The sequence below is a fragment of the Coregonus lavaretus genome, assembly GCF_964263955.1.
Source record: "Coregonus lavaretus genome assembly, chromosome: 9".
In the NCBI taxonomy this organism is placed as follows: Eukaryota; Metazoa; Chordata; class Actinopteri; order Salmoniformes; family Salmonidae; genus Coregonus; species Coregonus lavaretus.
In genome coordinates, this window is record NC_139996.1 from 51,349,237 (window position 1) to 51,374,584 (window position 25,348).

Consider the following 25,348-nt stretch of genomic DNA (forward strand, 5'->3'; position numbering starts at 1 on the left):
CAGTCCTCCACGAATGATGCAGCGCCCCCCCCCCCCCCTTGGCCAATTAGTGACAATTATTCAAATGTAGGTTGCTTGGATTAATGAGAGAGAGAGAGAGAAAAACAATCAAATCAAAAAGCCTAATTTGCAGAAAATTTAATGGACTGAGTTTATAGGTCCTTATGGGAAAATTGTTGCTTGATTTCCTTGTGGGGGACAACAAGCAGATAACACTGTCTGCAAGATTAGGAACCCCCAAACAAAAATAATTGAACATAAAGTAGAAGAGATACAAGATAGTTTTGAAATGTTTTACAGAATCCTACACTCCCAACCACACTTTGACAATGACTTACAGATAGACACATTTTTTAACTCACTGAACTTATCCACCATCAATGAAGAACAGAATGAGATGTTAATCTCAGAAATTAACAGAGGAATTAAATACAGCTATGACTAGTCTAAAAGCAAACAAATCCTTGGGTACGGACGGTTTCACCTCTGAATGGTATAAATCATTTAGAGAACAGATTATCCCAAGTTTACTTGCAGCCTTTAACTGGGCATTTCAGAAAGGTGAGATCCCCTCCTCAGTTCAGTTATACAGATGGAAGGGAACGATGGACTAGATTGTGGCCAATAAAGCAGATCACGGTCCTAAATTTGGATTACACTATACACATCTATTCTAACCAGAAGAATATAAAATATCTTACCAGAGCTCATTCACTTAGACCAGACAGGCTTTATCCGACAGACACACTCAGTACAACATTAGATGAACATTACACATTACATACATATCCAAGGGAATAAGGTAGAAGCCATTGTATTGTGCCTGGATGCTGAGAAGGCCTTTGATTCTGTCAGATGGGCCTGTATCTATTCCATGAGGACATTATTAAAGCATTTCAGGCATTATATGATAGACCATCAGCAATAATTAAAATCAATGGTGACCTCTCAAACCCATTTGTATAAGAACGGGGTTTGACACAGGGATGCCTGACCTCGCCCCTCTTCACCCTATTTATAGAACCCCTGAGTCAATGGATTAGACAGAATAACCACATTAAAGAGATGGAAATGGAGGGAGGAGAGAAGATAGATGAGATTTCAGTTTAAAGGATGGGCAACAAGAGGCCTCTCAGCCTTCTGTACTTTAGTACACAAGGGGGCACTTCAAAGCTTTCAAGTACGGTACTAAGAGAGAGCCAAGGATTAGAATGTCAAGATTCCCATTAATATCTCAAAATATGTCACCAATTTGATGAAATCATAAAGGTGGAGGACTCGGAGACTATAGAACATGGCATATTCAAATATTAATATCTGCTTATAAATCAGAAACATGCAGCAAAACTATCTCCAGGCTATACAATGGCTATACAAAGTCCAAATCTGAAAATACACTATACTGTATATAGAAGGAGAAATAGGAAAGGGAGGGTAACATGGTCATTTCTGTGGATGAGTGGGAAACCCTATGCCAATTACAATGGAAATCAACAAGCTATTTGACTTGTAGGGAATTTGGATGGAAAAATATTATGCAGTTCTTTATTGCTCTACAGAAAAGACATCTGGGTAATGGAATGGCGTGTTGGAGATTATGCGGGCCTAAAGAAGCAAACCATTACCACATATTTTAGGAATGCCCTAAACTTGTCCCATACTGGCAGGATGTGCATAAACGCATGGTAGACGTATTTAGTGTTGATGTCCCATTCAGAGGTGAGGCCCTGTATTTAGGGAACATTACATTTGATCTCAGGGACGCTTTAGACAAACACTTGATTGGGATACTTCTAGTAGCAAGTAAGAAAGCCCTCACTAGAAAATGGTTACAACCGGAGGCACCCATGTTCAATGATTGGATAGATGTGATTCCCACGGGAGGCCAGTATAAAAAATTTAAAAAATAAAATAAATATATATATATATATACAAAAAATGTATGCACTCACTAACTGCAAGTCGCTCTGGATAAGAGTGTCTGCTAAATGACTAAAAATGTGATACATGAGGTCTTTGTGATGGAAAGACTGACCTTTTCTCTGAGAAAATACATTCATAAAGATTTGGTTGAAATGAGTATATAACACCGTTAAGATCTGATTTGGTTTAATGGTCAAAGTGGAAAAAATGAACATCCCCCTGTTCAACTGTTAATAGTTACTGTAAGAAGAAAAAAACGAGAATAATAAAATCATGGGGATATGCAGAATTATTAAGACCTTTGATCTATTTCACACACTGAATTTCTGAGACTCACTGAATGCCTTAACTTTAGTTTTTCAAAAAACATTTGTCCTCTTTTCTTTTATACTTTCTATTGTTGACATCTATGTACATTCCATGTATGGACTTAGTGGTGTGGCGTGTCCCTGAGGGATGCGTTGCATGAATAGACTTGCTTCTGGACTATTGGCAAACTATGAATTGGTGTAAGAGAAGTCTCAATAACAATGCAAAAATGTAATGCGTGTCTGAACGGGAAGAGTGTTAGGTCTACTCACCATCGCGGTTGGACAGCAGCTGCACCAGGCCGTTGAGACAGGTGTCCCTCACCTCCCCAATGTTGGTGGCACAGCGGCCGATGGCCTGGATGGTAGCAGCCACAAAATCTTTATCATTGCTTTTAATGTACGTCTGCCAGAGAGAAAACATGGAGTGAAGTTAAGCCACTGTAGGCAGACCTGTACTGTACCTCCATGCACCCCTTAGTGACAAATGTATCCAAATACACAGGAAAGCAAAACAAATGATCCTCCTTATCACAAATGGCAGTCAAGCTAACCTGGAAACGGTGACAGAAGTCTTATCCATTTTACTGTACCTGAAACTCTCTCAGGATGGTGGATATGTTTGTCTCGTTGGCCAAATTGGTCAAAACCTCCAGCTGTCAAAACAATCAAGACTATGATTAAAGTTCTGAAATGTCAACTTGTCGCAGCATACTGTAACATGAAAGGAATGCATGTCAATGTGAGAGGTGTTTGGTCACCTTGAGGACTTTAATCTGGGTTGGGTCTGTGGAGCGGATGTAGAAACTCTTCAGATATGGCTCAAACATCCCCTGGGAAACACAGAGACAAATAACATGTATCATTTTAGATTGTGCTGCAGACCCCATGCAGTACCTCTGAGGCGCCAAACAAATCAGCCCCTAAACAATCTTGAATCCATTTGACCATTCAATACAGCCCCCTTTTGCACCCTTTGGAGATATTGTTGGAGTTATGACTCACCCTTCTCTTGATGGACATCGTTGCCACATTCTGAAGGACGACATATTGCACTTCACTACATGGGGATAGAGAGGAGGTGGGGGAGGGGGGGGGGGGGGGGGGGGGGGGGCAGGAAGAGTGAGAGAGAACATGAATATAATTAATTGCATGCAGCTGCCTCTCCACACACACACACACAAACACACACTATGAGATGTAGCTGTTGTCACGTCACACAGTGACAATACTGAAGTCATCCCTGGGCAGATGGATGTAGCCTGTTCTCTGAGCAATTTCATGGTGAAATTCCCTCGTTGCTGACTGATGACCTCATCACTGTGCACGCAGCTCCACAACACCATAAATAAACTAAAGAGCAGGGGTTAGACAGACAGGATGAGACACAGCAATTTCCTTGCTTTTTTGACATTGTTTACTGTTTGTGCCTGTTCTTCTCTATGGTCCCATTTATGTGGACTCTAGTGGCGCAGTGGTCTAAGGCACTGCATCGCAGTGCTAGCTGTGCCACTAGAGATCCTGGTTAGAATCCAGGCTCTGTCGTAGCCGGCCGCGACCGGGAGACCCATGGGGCGGCGCACAATTGGCCCAGCGTCGTCTAGGGTAGGGGAGGGAATGGCCGGCAGGGGATGTAGCTCAGTTCGTAGAGCATGGCGTTTGCAACGCCAGGGTTGTGGGTTCGATTCCCACGGGGGGTATAAAAATAAAATAAAAAAGATAAAAATAACATACAAAAAAAAAAAAAAAAAAATGTATGCACTAAGAGCGTCTGCTAAATGACAAAAAAATGTAATTTTTTTTTTATTAGAGTTATATTACATCTGAGAATGAGAATATTATTTAAAGGAATAGGCTATTGTGACACCCTGCAATTGAAATTATAATAATACTCAAACACATTCAAACAATATAAAAACTCTGATGTACAGGTGTAGGATCTTAATTTGATCACCCTGTCGTGTGATTATTTTCCTGCGCTGCAGGAAATGCAAACTTGTAGTGTATTCAAGGTTTAAAAAGGCTTCTAAAGTTAGCGATTTCCACCTTAAAATGTCAGAATTGATTTGCTCTAACAAAAAATGTATCAACCCCTGCAATAATGTCCATTAATTATTATCCACATAATAATTCCCATTTCCTGTTGCTGCAGGATTATTTTGCTGCTGTGAGAAACTTGTCAAATTAAGACCCTACATCTGTAAATTAACGAGACTAATATAACCATAGAAGTTATGACAATGTAGTTGATAAGAGAATATTCAAATTCTATAAGAAATTTAGAACAGGGTGTTGAGTTTCTCTAATGGAAAGAGAGCACTGTCTCACGTCAGATAGCATGACAACTCTGTACGGAGTATAGATAGTTCATGGCAACGCGTCGGTTACAATGACTAAATCTCTGGGAAGACAATGGGAAAGACAGGTGACACTGACCTGTGACTCCTCATGAGGCGCACCAGAGCCTTGGCAATGACGCCTACCTCCGCTTTGGGTGCCAGGTGGAAATATAGCTGAGCCACAGCCATCACCACCTAGAGAGAAGAGAGAAGGAGGAAGAGAGAAAGAATAATTAGTAGTAGTAGTAGTAGTAGTAGTAGTAGAAGTCGTAGGAGTAGTAATAGTAGTATTATACTCACTGCTGCGTTTCGGCTCTGCAGTAGGGGCTTGGTATTCCTCAGTAGTAGCCGGTGGTCTGGGTCCATGACGTAAGGCTTCCTCTTGACAATGGCAGTCGCCTCAGTCTTCTTCTTCTCCTTCTCCTCGTCTTCCTCATCTTCGGTGTCATCATCATTATCAGAGCCATAGAAGGCGTTCTCTCCACCACCCTCCTCCAACAGGGATTCCTATAGAGAGAGGGAGGGATGAGTGGAGTAACATAGACACACACACACACACGCACGCACGCACACAACCACGAAGACACAGTATGTGGGGATCTACTGTACTCACGTTCATGTTGGGGTTGAGGAACTGCGTCCGGGCGTAGCGCGTGAGCATGTTGATGATGACCACCTGACCCCACTCCTCCACGTCGATCAGCAGGTTACACAGCTTACGGTAGTTCTTATGGATCAGGTCTATGCGCTCAGGACACACCTCCTCAAAGGCCATGACAACACTACCTGCCACTAGCTGCAGGCACAGTCAGAGGGAGAGAAATTCTGTAAGTCCTGTAAATACCGTAAGCTCAGAAAACGCCCATATGTTTACTTTGGCAGAGGCATGTAAGTATCATTTTCACACTTAACACAACCTGATACGGTACCATTCACCCAAGCCTGTAATGCCACCTATAGTCCAAAGCAGAACATGGATTTACCTGAGCTTATGTTTTCAGTCATAGTTTCCCTTGTAAAGGGCATACAGGGTTGGCTAATGGAAAATATTTCACCTACCGTGGTTTTATCAGCCAGGAGCTTCTCAATGACCTCAATCAGACAGTCCTTCTGCTCTGGGTCCAAGCTGAGAGGAGACAGGAGACATGTGTCAGGAAGACAAGGAGCTGGATTCTCTCTCTCTCTTTCTTTTCTCTCTTTCTGTCTATATCTCTTTCTCTCTCGTACAGACACAGACCCCCCTCCCTGTTATACCTGTAGAGTTTGGGGATGGCGTGAGCGGCCGTCTTCCTCACATAGGGGGACATGTCGGAGGCAGCCTCTTTGATGGCCAGCATCATGATAGGAACGATGATGGTGACTCTGATGCTGGAGAGCACACGCAGAGCACTGGCCCGTATCAACTGGTTAGGGTCCTAGAAAGAGACAGAGAGAGACAGAGACAGCGCTTCATGGGTCTCCCGGTCACGGCCGGCTGTGACGCAGCCCGGGATCGAACCCAGGTCTGTAGTGATGCCTCAAGCACCTCACTTGGAAGGTCCACATATGGCTATTCTTTACTGCTGGGAGGCTCTGTAGGTCCAGTGTGGATTCAGTGAAGTGTCACAAATAGCATGACCATCAACCATGGAGAAACCTACTGATATGCTACATGTGTCAAGCCTCAAACTTTTTGGACCTAGTTGTGTTGTTGTTGCTGCCTTACATGTGGCAGCGAGGATAAAGTGACAAAAAACTGAGAACTCTAATCTCAGAATTAACTATCGATTGGCTATTAATCTGTGAGAGAGATTTTATTAACCTCCGCTAGTATCTCCTCTCAGCTAGGAGAGCATGTGAAACAGATGGTTATTGTAAAATGGCTGGAGAGAAATCCCCTGCTCCTGCTGTGTGTTTGTGAAGCAAAAATAAATACATCTTACGACTTTGATATTAGAACTATCTTCGTCTCGTCATAACAACACCATAGGATTTCTGACATCATGTCGTGTGTTCCCAACTTAATGGACCACCTTTACTCCAGAGGAGTAGATAGAAGTTGCCACTGACCACAGGTCTAGGGACAGATATCTTTGTCTCCCTCCAATGGTTAAGGTTAGGATCAGGGGTAGGGTATCTAATCCTAGATCTGTGGTTATGGGCAAGGTGACTGACCTTCAGGCCTCTCTGAAAGGTTGAGATGGACAGCAGAGCCAGATCCTGCTGCTCCTCAGCATAGCGCACCAGGTACACATAGACCAGCTTCTTCACCTGAGATAGTGAAGAGAGAGGGGAAGAGGAGAGAGAGAGGAAGAGGAGAGAGCGGGGAAGAGGAGAGAGAGGGGAAGAGGAGAGAGTGAGGAGAGAGAGGAGAGAGAGGGGAAGAGGAGAGAGCGGGGAAGATGAGAGCGGGGAAGAGGAGAGAGCGGGGAAGAGGAGAGAGTGAGGAGAGAGAGGAGAGAGAGGGGAAGAGGAGAGAGCGGGGAAGATGAGAGCGGGGAAGAGGAGAGAGCGGGGAAGAGGAGAGAGAGGGGAAGAGGAGAGAGAGGGGAAGAGGAGAGAGCCGGGAAGAGGAGAGAGAGGGGAAGAGGAGAGAGAGGGGAAGAGGAGAGAGAGGGGAAGAGGAGAGAGCCGGGAAGAGGAGAGAGAGGGGAAGAGGAGAGAGAGGGGAAGAGGAGAGAGAGGGGAAGAGGAGAGAGAGGGGAAGAGGAGAGAGAGGGGAAGAGGGGAAGAGGAGAGAGAGGAGAGAGAGGTGAAGAGGAGAGAGAAGGGAAGAGGAGAGAGAAGGGAAGAGGAGAGGAGAGAGAGAGAGAGGAGAGAGCGGGGAAGAGGAGAGAGAGGGGAAGAGGAGAGAGGGGGGGGGGGGGAGACATGACAGTACAACACACCTTTGGATATATCTCCCAAAACCTGCCAATTATCAGTCTACAATGCTTCTATTAATTCATTGGCAGTCTATAAGCAAAACCAACACCTTAATATTTGCCTCGCATCCACACTTCGTTTCACATGAAACAGAGCAACATTCAGTCTAGATGCAAGACAACCTAAACATAGCCAAGCCTTCAATTACTCTTGTGCCTCTATATTGTTTGCTTCATTGTCTGCTTGAGATAATTAACTAAATGAAAATAACGGGCAATTTCTCCAATGTAGGTATTAACAGTTCGATATATAGGCCTATGCACGGCTCAAAGATCCAAAAAGTAACACTCGGGCCAGACAATACCCCCCATAAAAATGTATTGAAGCGATCAATGTCTAATGTATATGTGACCTCAACTTCATGCTACGGTATATGTAGGATGGCTGGCTGGCTCCAAGACTTACCTCAATGTTCTTGCAGGCCACATTCTTCACCACGGCTGGGAAGAGGTCTGAGGCATTCTTCCCTCTGGCGATCATCTGGAGATCACAAACATAGTACAGAATGGTCACACACTGGACTGCATTGTCAAAACCGTCAATTTAGCCGTATGTTATTTGATTAGTGAGAAACTATGAACACTCAAATGCATAGCAGGAGACAGTAGCCTGAATCTCAAATGACAGTGTGGGCTTTAAAGATATCATATCCGTATGGAATGGAGTCAAACATATGGTTTGATATGGTTAAATGTATTCCGTTCTAGACATTACAATGAGCCCGTCCTCCTATAGCTTCTCCCACCAGCCTCCACTGTAGTACATTTTCTGCTGTTCTATCGTGTATGCAATGATGTTGGAGAGAAAAAAAACAGTGTTTGTTGTTTGCAATAACTCTGTTGTTGTGATATCCCAAACTGACATGGCAGTTTCAGCAATTAAGGATTCCAGCTTTAAAGGTAAACCCAGCAATATGACATCATCATACACAGCCACTTCCTGTTTGAAACATTAAAGGGGAATAACGGCACATTTAGAAAATCTGTCTATGTCCCTAAACCCTTCTGACTCCTAGTTAGACTGTCTGTCAAAGTGCGCACCTCTCTCACTCAGGGAAAGCGAGGTAGAGCTAGAGCATTCTGTACGTAAATCCGAGACACTCCATTTAGTATGATATGTTACGTTTTGTATGGTTTCTATTAATTAGTGGATGACCATCACCCATTTTGTATGATATGTTACGAATTACAATTCATATTAGCGAGGCTAGGGGTTAGGGTTAAGGTTAGGGTTAAGTTTAGGAGTTAGGTTAAAGGGTTAAGGTTAGGGTTAGCTAAAAGGGTTAAGGTTAGGTGAAGGATTAAGGTTAGGGGAAGGGTTAGCTAACATGCTAAGTAGTCGCAAAGTAACTAAAAAGTAGTAAGTAGTTGAAAAGTTGCTAATGAGCTAAAATGCTAAAGTTGTATGTGATGAGATTCGAGGGTTAATGCAAAGTAATGCAATGTAACTAAAAAATAGTAAGTAGTTGAAAAGTTGCTAATTAGCTAAAATGGTGAAGTTGTCCGTGATGAAATTCGAACTCGCAACGAGTTGCTAGACGTTCACATTATACTCCAATTTATCCACCCCGACCAACCACCCTCCTTTTGTTTTTGCCTTAAGTAATCATCTGTCTTATGTAACCATACCAAACGTAACATATCCCACTAAATGGAGTTTCTCAGAATTACGTACAGAATAATACTAATTGCTCTGAGACCAGGTCGTCACAGGGTTAATACAGCCCTCCACACACTGCAGCACTAGATATATCTTTGCATAACGCAAATCTACGAAAAATATAAACGTTCTGTCACCGCAAAAATACTAAATTGGGAAGGTCCAATCGATTGTGAGATATGGCATATACATTTTAAGTGATACATTTGGGTCACGGGTTCACAATTTGACCTTTTCTGAGATCTCTGCCCATCAAGTGGCGCAGTGGTCTAAGGCACTGCATCGCAGTGCTAGCTGTGCCACTAGAGATCCTGGTTCGAATCCAGGCTCTGTCGTAGCCGGCCGCGACCGGGAGACCCATGGGGCGGCGCACAATTGGCCCAGCGTCGTCTAGGGTAGGGGAGGGAATGGCCGGCATGGATGTAGCTCAGTTGGTAGAGCATGGCGTTTGCAACGCCAGGGTTGTGGGTTCGATTCCCACGGGGGTATGAAAAATAAAAAAATAATGTATGCACTCACTAACTGTAAGTCGCTCTGGATAAGAGGGTCTGCTAAATGACTAAAATGTAAATGTAAAAAATCAAGGAGGAAAAAGCAACCAGTTTATGCAACAAGACACACAGGAGAGGGCTGCTAATAAAACACATCACACCGGCAGTTTTCAGAATCGCCTACATCAGAATTTAGCACATCACCCAACCCAACACAACACGCCTTTTAGCCTACTATATTGTCAGAAGCATCATCAGACCTCGGTAGTAGCCTATTTCATCTCTCTTTCAATGCTCTGGAAACCAAGCAGAAAATCCTGTGCTCTAAAGATGGCATCATAGCCACACAAATACATTAGAAGATAATTGTTGATTTGATCAGAAACACTGTGCTCACAACATTTATCTCCTAAATGATGTCGCTGTGGAACCCAGCGATCCAAATGTATTAAATAAAATGTATATGCCATATCTCACAAACGATTGGACTTCCCCAATTTAGTATTTTAGTTGTGACAGAACGTTTATATTTGTAATAGATTTGCGTTATTCCAGAAAGTTCTATCTAGCACTGCAGTGAGTGGGGGGCTGTATAACCCTGTGACGTAGCTCTCGATCTAGCTCTACCTCACGCTCCCTGAGTGAAAGATGTGCACACTTTGACAGACAGTCTAACAATGAGTCAGAGGTTTCAGAACAAAGACACATTTTCGAAATTTGCCGTTATTCCCCTTAAGCCCACATTGGGCTGAGCCAATTAGTAGTATTCTTATTAGATATGAAGTTTGTAATTGTTGATGTCAGCATAAAAATATAATGAAATAAACAATGTTTAAATTGTTACAGTTTACTCTCTGTTAGTCAGCAACTCTACAAACATTCTTGGCTGTGCATCAGCTCATGCTTTTTATTGTTGATGTCTGTAATAGGAAGTTGCCCTGCTGTGTATGATGATGTCATATCGTTGAATCTACCTTTAAAGGGGCAGTGCAGTCAAAAACTAGATTTTTTCAGATTTTTTATGGTATTTCCACACTATGGAGGTTGAAATAACACTGAAATTGTGAAAATGATGATAATGCCCTTTTAGTGTAAGAGCTAAAAAAAATAATTACACCTGGAATTTCAGCCTGTTCAGGTGGGATGGAGACCCACAGCATGACATCACATATTTTATTTGCATATGTATCCTCCTACTTTGAAGGGGTAAGCGGGGTAGGCTCTAGAGTCTAGACCAGGGTGTCAAACTCATTTTGCCCTGGGGGCCACATTTGGTCTTCAACGAGGTCCGGAGGGCTGCACTGAAAATTAGTTATATTTCCTCGCCTTCAACATTTGCTACAAATAGTCCTCTATCCATCATTTTGGGAATTTTCGATGCTCCCTGGCAGTTGGTGATTATTAGCGAGCTGGACACAGTCAAGAAACGGTATGAATAGAGGTCCATTAACATTTCTACACAGTTTCAATTTGGTTTTATTAATTTGAAAGCTGGATCCGGCCCATGGGTCGTATGTTTGACACCCCTGGTCTAGACAATCCTATCCGCCAATCAGGGCTGTGTATATAAATATATATATAAGGAGGCTAAGCTAAATGAAAAAATATATACAGTGGGGAAAAAAAGTATTTAGTCAGCCACCAATTGTGCAAGTTCTCCCACTTAAAAAGATGAGAGAGGCCTGTAATTTTCATCATAGGTACACGTCAACTATGACAGACAAATTGAGGAAAAAATATCCAGAAAATCACATTGTAGGATTTTTAATGAATTTATTTGCAAATTATGGTGGAAAATAAGTATTTGGTTAATAACAAAAGTTTCTCAATACTTTGTTATATACCCTTTGTTGGCAATGACACAGGTCAAACGTTTTCTGTAAGTCTTCACAAGGTTTTCACACACTGTTGCTGGTATTTTGGCCCATTCCTCCATGCAGATCTCCTCTAGAGCAGTGATGTTTTGGGGCTGTCGCTGGGCAACACGGATTTTCAACTCCCTCCAAAGATTTTCTATGGGGTTGAGATCTGGAGACTGGCTAGGCCACTCCAGGACCTTGAAATGCTTCTTACGAAGCCACTCCTTCGTTGTCCGGGCGGTGTGTTTGGGATCATTGTCATGCTGAAAGACCCAGCCACGTTTCATCTTCAATGCCCTTGCTGATGGAAGGAGGTTTTCACTCAAAATCTCACGATACATGGCCCCATTCATTCTTTCCTTTACACGGATCAGTCGTCCTGGTCCCTTTGCAGAAAAACAGCCCCAAAGCATGATGTTTCCACCCCCATGCTTCACAGTAGGTATGGTGTTCTTTGGATGCAACTTTGCATTCTTTGTCCTCCAAACACGACGAGTTGAGTTTTTACCAAAAAGTTCTATTTTGGTTTCATCTGACCATATGACATTCTCCCAATCCTTTTCTGGATCATCCAAATGCACTCTAGCAAACTTTAGACGGGCCTGGACATGTACTGGCTTAAGCAGGGGGACACGTCTGGCACTGCAGGATTTGAGTCCCTGGCGGCGTAGTGTGTTACTGATGGTAGGCTTTGTTACTTTGGTCCCAGCTCTCTGCAGGTCATTCACTAGGTCCCCCCGTGTGGTTCTGGGATTTTTGGTCACCGTTCTTGTGATCATTTTGACCCCACGGGGTGAGATCTAGCGTGGAGCCCCAGATCGAGGGAGATTATCAGTGGTCTTGTATGTCTTCCATTTCCTAATAATTGCTCCCACAGTTGATTTCTTCAAACCAAGCTGCTTACCTATTGCAGATTCAGTCTTCCCAGCCTGGTGCAGGTCTACAATTTTGTTTCTGGTGTCCTTTGACAGCTCTTTGGTCTTGGCCATAGTGGAGTTTGGAGTGTGACTGTTTGAGGTTGTGGACAGGTGTCTTTTATACTGATAACAAGTTCAAACAGGTGCCATTAATACAGGTAACGAGTGGAGGACAGAGGAGCCTCTTAAAGAAGAAGTTACAGGTCTGTGAGAGACAGAAATCTTGCTTGTTTGTAGGTGACCAAATACTTATTTTCCACCATAATTTGCAAATAAATTCATAAAAAATCCTACAATGTGATTTTCTGGATTTTTTTTTCTAAATTTGTCTGTCATAGTTGACGTGCACCTATGATGAAAATTACAGGCCTCTCTCATCTTTTTAAGTGGGAGAACTTGCACAATTGGTGGCTGACTAAATACTTTTTTCCCCCACTGTATTTGGAGTTATTTTCATTAAATAAACACACCCAGTGGTTTATTAGACATACAGTGATGATACAAAATAAAATAAAATAAAGACTGCATGGGGGTTTTAAAAGATGTTAACCAATTCTCCTATACTGTCATCAAAGTAGAACATGAAACCTTATACTTTGCGTAACAGTACTGGTGGCGGCAACCTGCATTCGCAGTTGATCAGACTTATATTTGGCCACAAACTTACTCGGCCTAGCAAAATTTTTCCCTCCACCTCTCTAACGCTTCTCAGATATAAATTATGCAGTGATGGCTGCTCTGCTTCAGTAGTAAGAAACTGACACCGATAATGAATATTCTCTCGCTTTCTCTTACAGCTGTCGTCTTTAATGGGATGCCTGGGTTCAGTCTTAGGAATGGCAGATATTCAACTTCAATCCCTCAGGCTATTCTTGTTATGAGGAGTACGCCCTCTTCGATTGCAAGCACATTTTCGACAGTAGCAGAAAATGTACTCCAGAAAATAAACTGTTCTGCCTTTACAATTACATAATTAATATCATGAATATTTTAAAGCAACCGTATTCATAATAGATGTCGATTGGAAAATGCAAAGGGTGCCACTGACGTATGGGCTAATTGGGACAGTCGGGAGGGTAACTCAGACAACGAGTTAGAAGACTAACACCTACTGATGGTTGTTGAAGCTAGGACTAAGACCATTTATCAACCACCAGAAGGATAGAAGATATAGATGGATAGAAGATAAATGCCATCTATGATTTCCTAAATATTGTGGGCTATGATGCTACTTTGAGCCTTGAGGGCCGCAATGTGTATTTACAGAAATCAGAATTACTCAAAGAGTAAGATCTGAAACTTTACCTCGGACATGGGGTGGAAATTTCAAAATTACAGCATAAGCTCTGAAAGCAGATTTGAAAGTAAGGGGGGGTGGGGGGAGCGAGAGAGAGAGAGAGAGAGAGAGAGAGAGAGAGAGAGAGAGAGAGAGAGAGAGAGAGAGAGAGAGAGAGAGAGAGAGAGAGAGAGAGAGAGAGAGAGTGAGAGAGCGAGCGAGCGAGCGAGAGAGAGAGAGAGAGAGAGAGAGAGAAAGAATTTTGAAAGTATTTTCCAAAGATTCCTCATGTGCTTGATTCCTCGCCTCCTCCTGAGTAATCAAGGAAAGACTTCTGAGATTCACCCAGTGAGTTTTTTTTTGAAGATGGTGGTGGTTGACAGTGGAGATGATGACAGCAGTACTCACAGCCACAATCCTCTTCATAGCTTCCAGCTTCAGGGAGTCTTTGTTGCTGTCCAGCATCTCCTTCAAGTCATCATGTCTGTGGGAAGAAGAAGGAAGAGTCTTCAATTGCTAAAGTTATCCAGACTAGCCACTTTCTGGTGTAAAGGACACGTGTGAGGAGCAACCTTGTCTGAGACCTGAAGACTCACTTTAGCTTCCTGAGCTTATTCCTAAGGCTTTAGCTCAGCAGGCTAACACAGTTTGCGGAGTGCCGATGACCCCGTTTTCACACCCAGTTGATCACAGTAACAGACATCTATGTCTGTGGTTGAGAGCAACTTCTACCTCGAGCATGTAACCACGGCAGCTGATGGGTAACGAGATACTTCCGGGTCCTGTTCAGTAGGCACGAAACCATCTGAATTTGTTCAATAAGAAGCACTCATCTTTGTTTTCCGTTTTGAAATAGATGTCGGAAAAACAGGACGAGGGACATGTCAAAATCCAGAGTTTTTGCACTTTAGCAAGTCTTTATTCATATCAAAATGTATTGAACTTTCCATGTGGTCTATTTTAAAGGGTACTTCATTTAATATAACAGGCTTTTAAAATTCAATATTGGTGCACAATTCTTACTTTAAAAAATCGAAGGGACATAAAATGTACTCTATTCTTAGAACGACCCATAAGACGAGATTTGGAAGGATGGCCACGAAAGACTATAGTTGACATGCTACATAAATATTGCAATGTAGGCTTGATCGAATAGAGCCATGAGTCTTACAATATTAAACTAACTCTGAAATCTTTCAAGCAGCAATCCCAACCTATTTGTGACACTGTACCCTGAGTTGCGAAGCATGTTATTGCAGTGGCTTGACTCATTCACTCACCATGGCTCTACTCTGTATTGTGGCCGCTTTGTTATTGTTTCAACTGCGGATTGCCCCTTTAAGGCTGTCCCGAGAGACTACCTGTTCAGTAAAGCCACAAAGCCAGTCCCAGTGACAGCACAATGGTCACATTTAATCCCATGCTATGGAGTATTTGAAGATATTAAACAGTATATCAATGACAATTTGGGTAAATGGTTTATTCAGAATATAGAAAAAAAGCTAGACTATAGATATGAATTATGTGAATTATTCAATTAGAAGTGCAGTGACCATCTCAGTATTTATCACAGGCTTAGATGTGAGGGATGAAGCTTTCCAATCTACCTCATTGTTACTATAAGTGCCTATATAACCTCCAGTCTAGAGGTACTGTATACTCAGCATATACAGTGGGGAAAAAAAGTATTTAGTCAGCCACCAATTGTGCAAGTTCTCCCACTTAAAAAGATGAGAGAGGCCTGTAATTTTCAACATAGGTACACGTCAACTATGACAGACAAATTGAGAAAAAAAAATCCAGAAAATCCCATTGTAGGATTTTTAATGAATTTATTTGCAAATTATGGTGGAAAATAAGTATTTGGTCACCTACAAACAAGCAAGATTTCTGGCTCTCACAGACCTGTAACTTCTTCTTTAAGAGGCTCCTCTGTCCTCCACTCGTTACCTGTATTAATGGCACCTGTTTGAACTTGTTATCAGTATAAAAGACACCTGTCCACAACCTCAAACAGTCACACTCCAAACTCCACAATGGCCAAGACCAAAGAGCTGTCAAAGGACACCAGAAACAAAATTGTAGACTTGCACCAGGCTGGGAAGACTGAATCTGCAATAGGTAAGCAGCTTGGTTTGAAGAAATCAACTGTGGGAGCAATTATTAGGAAATGGAAGACATACAAGACCACTGATAATCTCCCTCAATCTGGGGCTCCACGCAAGATCTCACCCCGTGGGGTCAAAATGATCACAAGAACGGTGAGCAAAAATCCCAGAACCACACGGGGGGACCTAGTGAATGACCTGCAGAGAGCTGGGACTAAAGTAACAAAGCCTACCATCAGTAACACACTACGCCGCCAGGGACTCAAATCCTGCAGTGCGAGACGTGTCCCCCTGCTTAAGCCAGTACATGTCCAGGCCCGTCTGAAGTGCATTTGGATGATCCAGAAGAGGATTGGGAGAAAGTCATATGGTCAGATGAAACCAAAATATAACTTTTTGGTAAAAACTCAACTCGTCATGTTTGGAGGACAAAGAATGCTGAGTTGCATCCAAAGAACACCATACCTACTGTGAAGCATGGGGGTGGAAACATCATGCTTTTGGGCTGTTTTTCTGCAAAGGGACCAGGACGACTGATCCGTGTAAAGGAAAGAATGAATGGGGCCATGTATCGTGAGATTTTGAGTGAATACCTCCTTCCATCAGCAAGGGCATTGAAGATGAAACGTGGCTGGGTCTTTCAGCATGACAATGATCCCAAACACACCGCCCGGGCAATGAAGGAGTGGCTTCGTAAGAAGCATTTCAAGGTCCTGGATTGGCCTAGCCAGTCTCCAGATCTCAACCCCATAGAAAATCTTTGGAGGGAGTTGAAAGTCTGTGTTGCCCAGCGACAGCCCCAAAACATCACTGCTCTAGAGGAGATCTGCATGGAGGAATGGGCCAAAATACCAGCAACAGTGTGTGAAAACCTTGTGAAGACTTACAGAAAACGTTTGACCTGTGTCATTGCCAACAAAGGGTATATAACAAAGTATTGAGAAACTTTTGTTATTGACCAAATACTTATTTTCCACCATCGTTTGCCAATAAATTCATTAAAAATCCTACAAAGTGATTTTCTGGATTTTTTTTTCTCATTTTGTCTGTCATAGTTGACGTGTACCTATGATGAAAATTACAGGCCTCTCTCATCTTTTTAAGTGGGAGAACTTGCACAATTGGTGGCTGACTAAATACTTTTTTTCCCCACTGTAGTTAAGTGATTAGTTTGGGTTGGTCATCATCTCTGATCATTACCAGTGTGCCCCCCCCCCTCCACCCTAGTGTAAGGTAGGGGGGCAATAAAGCAATAAATCATAAACACGACTGTCCGTAAGGAAAGCATGGAAGACAGTGGTTTTAAATGTAGTCCTATGGTGAGCTAAATATGGGAGAAACGTGGGTAGAATGCAGAGGGACAACACGAGACCAAGCAACTCACAATCTAATTCCCCCTCCTTCAAAGTCTACATGGATATATTCACTAACTGTTAAATACTAATCTGAATTAAGCCTGAATAGTGCAAAAATAGGCATCAACACGATGGCACGCAAAAATGCTCCTGCTCCCGCACACACACGTGCACACGCACGCACGCACACACACACACACACACACACACACACACACACACACAAACACAAACAGAGCTCTCCTGGAGCCCGTTATTCACACTTGGCTGGGGGCGATGTCCAAACAGGCCCTGAGAGACAGTCCAACACCACAGCACAACACTCAATAGTTTATGTGAAAGACAAAACACACACTGTGTTTCTATGGCAACAGTCATGAGTTGATCAATGGAGTCGTTAGTAAGATCCCCCGGTTAAATAATTTCACATAAGAGATAGGACATGCAGGCAAAGTGTGAATTATACTGTGACATTCAGGGGGTGTACATTTTTTTCAAGGGACTTCCTATTTGCGCGTGCTTTTTTTTGTTTGTTATGGGCTTAATAGTAAAGACATGTATTTAAACGGTAAACATGTATTACCTTTGATGTGGCATTAACCCAACCAGTCATGATGTTCTCATTTGATTGTCAAACAAATCATTAAAAAAATTAGGCTACCTGCGCACATTTGTCCACTCCAAAATAATTCCAGCATCCAAACAGTGCACTGTGCACCCGCCATTTGATCAATGAAAAGAGACATCTGTTACAAAACACCAAAAAGTGTAATGACATTCATCGACTGTCATTAGGCCTACACTCTTGTAGCCTGAATTCATTGATGCGTTTGGCTGACAAATGTACCTTTTTTGTTAAAATAAAAGTTGTGACACCTGGAAAGGGGTTGAAATACTGGATTCAAGTACAGCTTTGTCTGTCCCGAGCTCATCCGTGCAGAAAACTGTGAGGGCCCAGTTGAAACAATGTTGCAAGTTCGCTAGCGGGCTGGACCCAGTCGACACAATGTTGCAAGTTTGCTAGCGGGCAGGACCCAGTGGACACAATGTTGCAAGTTTGCTTGCGAAAGCTCAACCCACTGGGCGCACACTGGTTGAATAAACATTGTTTCTACGTCATTTCAAATGAAATTACGTTAAACCAACGTGGAATACACATTGAATTGATGTCTGTGCCCAGTGGGAAGACAGAGAGAGAGTGGCAGACAGGAGATGAATGCGATTGAAAAATGTATGCACTCAGTAACTGTACGTCGCTCTGGATAAGAGCGTCTGCTAAATGACTAAAATGTAAAATGTAATTGAAAGAACCTAAACCAACTGTGTCACTGGGTTAAACCATGACAGAGATGTGGGGGTGTTTGTTTAATTTGGAATAAGCTTTTATTTTCATATTTGCCACTGTAGAATAGCAGTACAAAATTGCATTTTAAACAACAAGGAGAATGGTTAGAGACTAAAGTTTGACTAAAGTTTGAGTTTTGTTGCATTTAGGGGAGCTCATGATCCCCCGTAATTTGTGCACTGTGTGCAGGTTTGCCCCATGGTGAAAGAGTTATAACACTTTACAACCATAACTGATTTGGCATTGACCATGCCCTGTTTAAAAGCTGCCTATATATATTACTGGAAAAAGAGCACGGATGCCTGCTCATTTGCTGATAGTCTCAACAGTGTACTCTACAGACACTTTACGGTAACTTACTGGCAGCCAGTTGCCTGTATGTTACCGTTAAAGAAGGTACCGTATGTTACCGTACAGTATTTTACGGTATCCAATACTGTTACTGTAACTGATTTACCGTACCAATAATGCTACTGTAGTCGTTTTACATTAACAAATACTCTTACCGTAATCTTTGGTATCGTTGTTTTAAGGTAACTTACAGGCAACCGGGACATCACTCTCACTAACGGGTACAACAAATGTAGCCTCTTACAAGGCACACCTAAAAACATGTTAATGAGCCAGAAACAACAATATCATGCACCCACTAGTGGTCAAAACGTTTTTGGCGCTCCAAAAATACGGTAGGGTACTGTATTCTGTGGGGTGGAATTACAGTACCATTCGAAATAACGCAAATTTTTACAGTAATGTACTGTTAAACCAAAGTTCATTTAGAATTTACGGTATCATTTACCAGTTACGCCTAAAATCATCCAGAGTGCATTGCGACTTATGTCAATTTACTGTAAATGCTTGTCATTGTTCATTCTATCTGTTTGTAGGCAGTCCCCTGCCCCTGTAATATGTTTGGATGTACTGTACCTTCCTTTCTAACTGAAAGCAATACCTCATCATTGGAAAGACAAGATGGGAGGAGTCCATAACCTGCGGTGCCCCACAGGGTTCAGTGCTAGGACCCATTCTCTTAATCTATACATGCTGTACTGTAGCAGTACCTTCTCAATATCGCACCTACAGTCCTATGTGGTAAAAGCTTACAACGTTACACCCATGCATAAAGAAAGCCATTGGAAGAAAAACTCTACTCTAATTCTATCCAAAAAGAGGATGATATCACATCGATACATTTATAGTCGGTCCGGGCCAGCCTGAAACGGCTCTGTAAAATTCCTAATATGTAGCTATTTGATCTGCGTCGTCTTAATGGGTTCATGGGCCATTTGGGAAGCAAAGAAGCAAAGACCTTGGCTCCATCCCAAATCGCAACCTATTCCCTATGCACTACCTTTGACCAGAGCCCTATGGGCCCTGGTCAAAGGTAGCACACTAAATAGGGAATATGGTACCACTTGGGACGCACCTCTTCTCTAAATAGCAGCCCCATTTGCTGAGAGCCCGCTGAATGTGAAAGGAGATGGGTTTTTCATTGGGCCAGGGTGAGGGCGATTTGTTCATCTGTCATCCATGCGAGTTGCAATGGGGACAGACTAGCTGCAACACGTGTGGGCTTAGAGTCATGCAGAGGGGATCCAAAGTGACATTTTCTCTGCCCCCTCACCTCCCTACACACACACGCACACACACGAACACACACACACACACACACACACACACACACACACACACACACACACACACACACACACACACACACACACAATATCTTCCAAATTGGTTTGATTATATACAACACAGAGATTCTCTACAAGTCCTATGAGAACAGGAACAATTGATCATTTTTAACCATGGCCTGATTATCTTACCTGTTTGGCAGAAACTCATGAGATGACTTATTCCAGTAAACTACCCTATGTATAAGTAATCTCGTCCCCCCAGCCGGCTCTCTCTCTGTTGAACCAATTGAGCCTGGGGACAAGGTCAATGTATAAGCCATTTCTGATCAATAGACTACTGCATGGCATTCATACAAACAAAACTCTGACCTAACATGTAGTTTGTTTGAAGAGCACTTTGCATTCTTCCAGTAATAATGCTCAAGGCCATTCCCATTTTGCAGTATGAGTTTGAATGACCATATTTGACCATATTGCTGTTTCCGCTTCTCTGTTAATTATAATAATTACTGGGATGTTAGGATGCAAGCCTTCAACACTCAAGCACATTCAAATTCATCAGCATTGCAATGCAATGTGGTGTAGGACATTGTACCAATGTTACTTAAAGCTGTAACTTTCTAGTAAATCTGCTCTATGTGCGCTATTTCTATGCTTCCCTTTCTTAAACTTGCACAGTGTAACTGTGTGTACATGTGTCTTTGGAGTTCCCTCTGGCAAGAATGCAGTATTTGTTCTAGATTTGAACACGATATCCCAGAAACCCCAGCTCACATTGGATGACTTAGCATCAGCAGCCGCGCTGAGACTTTGTGGCTGTGTTATCTAGTGGAAACCCAGCGTGAAACCCAGCGTAAAACCCAGCGTAGTCGATTTGGACTTTGTGGCTGTGGTAATTGAAGATAACTCAATTCCATTTGAGCAACAATGTCTTAAGAAGAGGTACAAAAAATGTTATACATATTACAATATTCATGTCGTCAGCCATAAAGGTAGCTAACGTTAGCAATGTCAAACAGACTCCAATCTCTCCACAATGGCCAAGACCAGAGCGCTGTGTAAGGACATCAGGGTTAAAATTGTAGACCTGCACAAGGCTGGGATGGGCTACAGGACAATAGGCAAGCAGCTTGGTGAGAAGGCAACAACTGTTGGCGCAATTATTAGAAAATGGAAGAAGTTCAAGATGACGGTCAATCACCCTCGGTCTGGGGCTCCATGCAAGATCTCACCTCGTGGGGCATCAATGATCATGAGGAAGGTGAGGGATCAGCCCAGAACTACACGGCAGGACCTGGTCAATGACCTGAAGAGAGCTGGGACCACAGTCTCAAAGAAAACCATTAGTAACACACTACGCCGTCATGGATTAAAATCCTGCAGCGCACGCAAGGTCCCCCTGCTCAAGCCAGCGCATGTCCAGGCCCGTCTGAAGTTTGCCAATGACCATCTGGATGATCCAGAGGAGGAATGGGAGAAGGTCATGTGGACTGATGAGACAAAAATAGAGCTTTTTGGTCTAAACTCCACTCGCCGTGTTTGGAGGAAGAAGAAGGATGAGTATAACCCCAAGAACACCATCCCAACTGTGAAGCATGGAGGTGGAAACATCATTCTTTGGGGATGCTTTTCTGCAAAGGGGACAGGACGACTGCACCGTATTGAGGGGAGGATGGATGGGGCCATGTATCGCGAGATCTTGGCCAACAACCTCCTTCTCTCAGCAAGAGCATTGAAGATGGGTCATGGCTGGGTCTTCCAGCATAACAACGACCCGAAACACACAGCCAGGGCAACTAAGGAGTGGCTCCGTAAGAAGCATCTCAAGGTCCTGGAGTGGCCTAGCCAGTCTCCAGACCTGAACCCAATAGAAAATCTTTGGAGGGAGCTGAAAGTCCGTATTGCCCAGCGACAGCCCCGAAACCTGAAGGATCTGGAGAAGGTCTGTATGGAGGAGTGGGCCAAAATCCCTGCTGCAGTGTGTGCAAACCTGGTCAAGACCTACAGGAAACGTATGATCTCTGTAATTGCAAACAAAGGTTTCTGTACCAAATATAAAGTTCTGCTTTTCTGATGTATCAAATACTTATGTCATGCAATAAAATGGAAAATGAATTACTTAAAAATCATACAATGTGATTTTCTGGATTTTTGTTTTAGATTCCGTCTCTCACCGTTGAAGTGTACCTATGATAAAAATTACAGACCTCTACATGCTTTGTAAGTAGGAAAACCTGCAAAATCGGCAGTGTATCAAATACTTGTTCTCCCCACTGTATATAAATTCCAGTCGTACTTTATCAAAGGCCTTTTCAAAGTCAGTTATGAATACCAGTCCTGGTCTCCCATATTTTTCATAGTGTTCTGTTGTCCATGTAAAAAACCTGTCCGATTAGTATGAATAATATCTGGCAATAACTTTTTTATTCTATGCACTATGCATTTTGCTATAATTTTTGTGTCACAACACTGAAGTGTAAGGGGCCTTTTTTTAATGGATTGGATCTTTATATTTACCACCTGCATCCTGTTTCAGTAATAGTGAAATCAGACCTTCTTGCTGAGTATCTGATAGTCGACCATTTTTATAGGAGTGGTTAAAACATGCTAATAACTGACCTCTGAGTACATGAAAAAAGGTTTGGTATACCTCAACTGGTATGCCATTTGGTGATATCTTTGTAAGTATTTTTTTGTAAATTCTTCCTTGGTCTGGGTGATATCAGTTCAGTATTTTATCAGAATATTTCCCTTACACTGTGCTTATGTTATTTTGAGGAAGGTTACAGAGACTACCTTGTATACTTGTTTATCACCCTAATAAAACTATTTGACCTGATCTGTGTAATTGGACCGACTTGTTTGGTACTGTATTTACACCAGGGTAGTCCATCCGTCTTTCTGGATATCCACCCACCTGTAGGTCTGCTAATTTGAAGTGTAAACCGTCAAAAGCATAGATATCCAGGAAAAGAGAACAGTTTAGTAAATCATTCTAAAACCATTCCAAAAGTACAATAATAATGACTATATGCTAAATAAAAAATGCACAAGTATTGTTTCTCACACAAGTTTATTGTTGCCCACACAAACTTCCATTATTTATATGATTTATATGTTTGGTTGTAGGCCCACCTCTTTCAACACCAATTCTGAGTCCTCTGTAGGTTTTCACACTTCCCGGGAACCACCAAGTCTGACAACAGGGACAGCTCTGGTCCTTCGCAGCTCAAAGTGTGCTTACTGCACCCTGTATTGCATGGCGACGTCGCCTCGAAGTTGTAGCAGCTCAGCCGTTGTTGGTGGTGGCACTTCAGGGAATCTTGGGTCATCTGATCTCAGGATCATTCTCCTTGGTAGCCTCAATTGAGAGCCCAGTCTTCTCAACACTGCTCTCTGATGTTCTGGAATGACGGTGTAGTCCTTTGCAGTTTTCAATGCGTAGAGCCGTAGACACTCACACCTAATTAAACTAATTGCATTCTAAATTGAAGATCATGATTAGTTGATTATTGGAGTCATGTTAGCTGGAGCTGGGGTAAAAGTGTGTCACCAATCAAGCCCCCGAGTACTGGAGTTGACCATCCCTGACCTAGATCAGAGATAAAAATAGCTAGTTTTACAATGTGTTGTACAACAGCTGACTAAAGACGGGGCCTTCAGATCAAGAACACGAGATGTGCAGTTGAGAATATTTCCATGGTAACGGTGCCGCTGTGATGAAACTTTGAAACAAAAACTTGTCAGAAATGTCAGCAAGCCAGGCTAGCTATGTACAGCAAAATAGCTAGCTAGCTCTCTGCTTGACTAGCTAACTAGCTAGCTAGCTGCTTAGCTGAACACAGAATGTTAGCGCACCCTTCTTTGAATGGCTAAATGGTTCCGTCTCGTTTGGCTAAAGTTGACATGTTGAATATTGAATACTCCAGCCAACGACATGAGACATTCTAAAACTAGACCGTTCAGATCAAACAAACCATTGCGTCGTGTCTCATCTTATGTATCTGAACTGGGCTTTGTGGCTATTCCGTGCCAGTACACTTGTGTGAACTGAAGTAGCTAGCTAGTCAATATCAGCGTGGTTTTCAGACCACAGACATCAGAAATGTAACACAAGGACAAGTAACGTTATACACATAAGGTAGCTAGTTACGACTAGCCAATGTCGCAGTGTGCTGACAAGCTATTAGCTGACGTAAGCTAGCTAGCTAATATGAACTATTGGACGTGTGGCTTGAAAACAATCAAAACAAGTAATCCAAAATATTACTGGCATACATATTTACAACTAAATAGTAAGATAGTAAGATATATTATCTAGCTAGCTATGACTTACCTTTTCAGCAGAAAAAAAATCACATTCGGGGTCGGTTTTGAATCCCTTCAACTCCCAAAGTTCTCTTAGTTCTCTCGCTTTCCCTTTTTGACTGTCTGCTCTCCAGATGTCTCTGTTTCTTTGGCTTAGATGGAGGAGTAGTTGCTGCTGGGGGCTCACCATTGTTACTGTTGCATCACATTGGATGACCACTAGCGACTTATTGGAGGTTTTGAACATAAAACAATACAAAAAGTTACATATTGCAGCATTAAGTATTGTTTTTGCGTCTTTTACTTTCGGTTTTGTACACAAGCTTCAAACAGCTGAAAGTACAATATTTTTGGTTATGGAAAATATATTTTACAGCAGTTTAGATGGTACAATAATTCTCTACACAATGATTGCCTGTTTTGTCACATAAACTGAAATTAGGCGAACTACTAGAATTCTAGCTACCAGGAAATGGCGGAGCGATTTCTGCATATTGCACCTTTAATATGAAGCTCACTTCAATAGCTTCCCGTCATACAAGGGAGGCTGGACAGGGAAGTCCACAAAGTAAGATGGGCTTTTGTTACTGTTTATCAGCAGAGTGAACAATTCATGAATCCGTGGTTCAGTGGATGATCCTCAATCAATTATTCCATTTGTGATTCTTGAAATTGAGAGACTGATACACTTTGATATACTATATTTTAAAGGATTCAAGATATTCACTAGTCCAAACAAGTTTAACCTGGAACTGTTAAAATGTGCAGCAGTCTTTTGATGATGAGCAGCAAGTATCTCTGATTAAATAATTTAATCAACTTTGTTCTCATATTCAGTCTGCTTATCATAATGTACTGCATCTGATTATTGCAAATGTCAATGTAAATTAGGGCTGTTACTAAACATAAGGCTTGT

General features: G+C 42.4%; 1 protein-coding gene across 1 annotated transcript in view; it reads right to left on the reverse strand.

Moving 5' to 3' along the window:
* The window catches only part of ap3b2 (adaptor related protein complex 3 subunit beta 2), a gene marked incomplete at both ends in the record, with an annotated part of 68,324 nt that overhangs the window by 25,846 nt on the left and 17,130 nt on the right, over window positions 1-25,348 (reverse strand). The window contains 12 exons of the mRNA XM_084168392.1: window positions 2,505-2,637; window positions 2,825-2,887; window positions 2,993-3,064; window positions 3,237-3,291; window positions 4,668-4,765; window positions 4,871-5,077; window positions 5,184-5,366; window positions 5,630-5,696; window positions 5,825-5,985; window positions 6,725-6,820; window positions 7,880-7,954; window positions 14,085-14,160. Of these exons, the coding sequence (XP_084024518.1) occupies window positions 2,505-2,637; window positions 2,825-2,887; window positions 2,993-3,064; window positions 3,237-3,291; window positions 4,668-4,765; window positions 4,871-5,077; window positions 5,184-5,366; window positions 5,630-5,696; window positions 5,825-5,985; window positions 6,725-6,820; window positions 7,880-7,954; window positions 14,085-14,160 (1,286 nt within the window). The remainder of the gene's footprint in view (window positions 1-2,504; window positions 2,638-2,824; window positions 2,888-2,992; window positions 3,065-3,236; window positions 3,292-4,667; window positions 4,766-4,870; window positions 5,078-5,183; window positions 5,367-5,629; window positions 5,697-5,824; window positions 5,986-6,724; window positions 6,821-7,879; window positions 7,955-14,084; window positions 14,161-25,348) is intronic.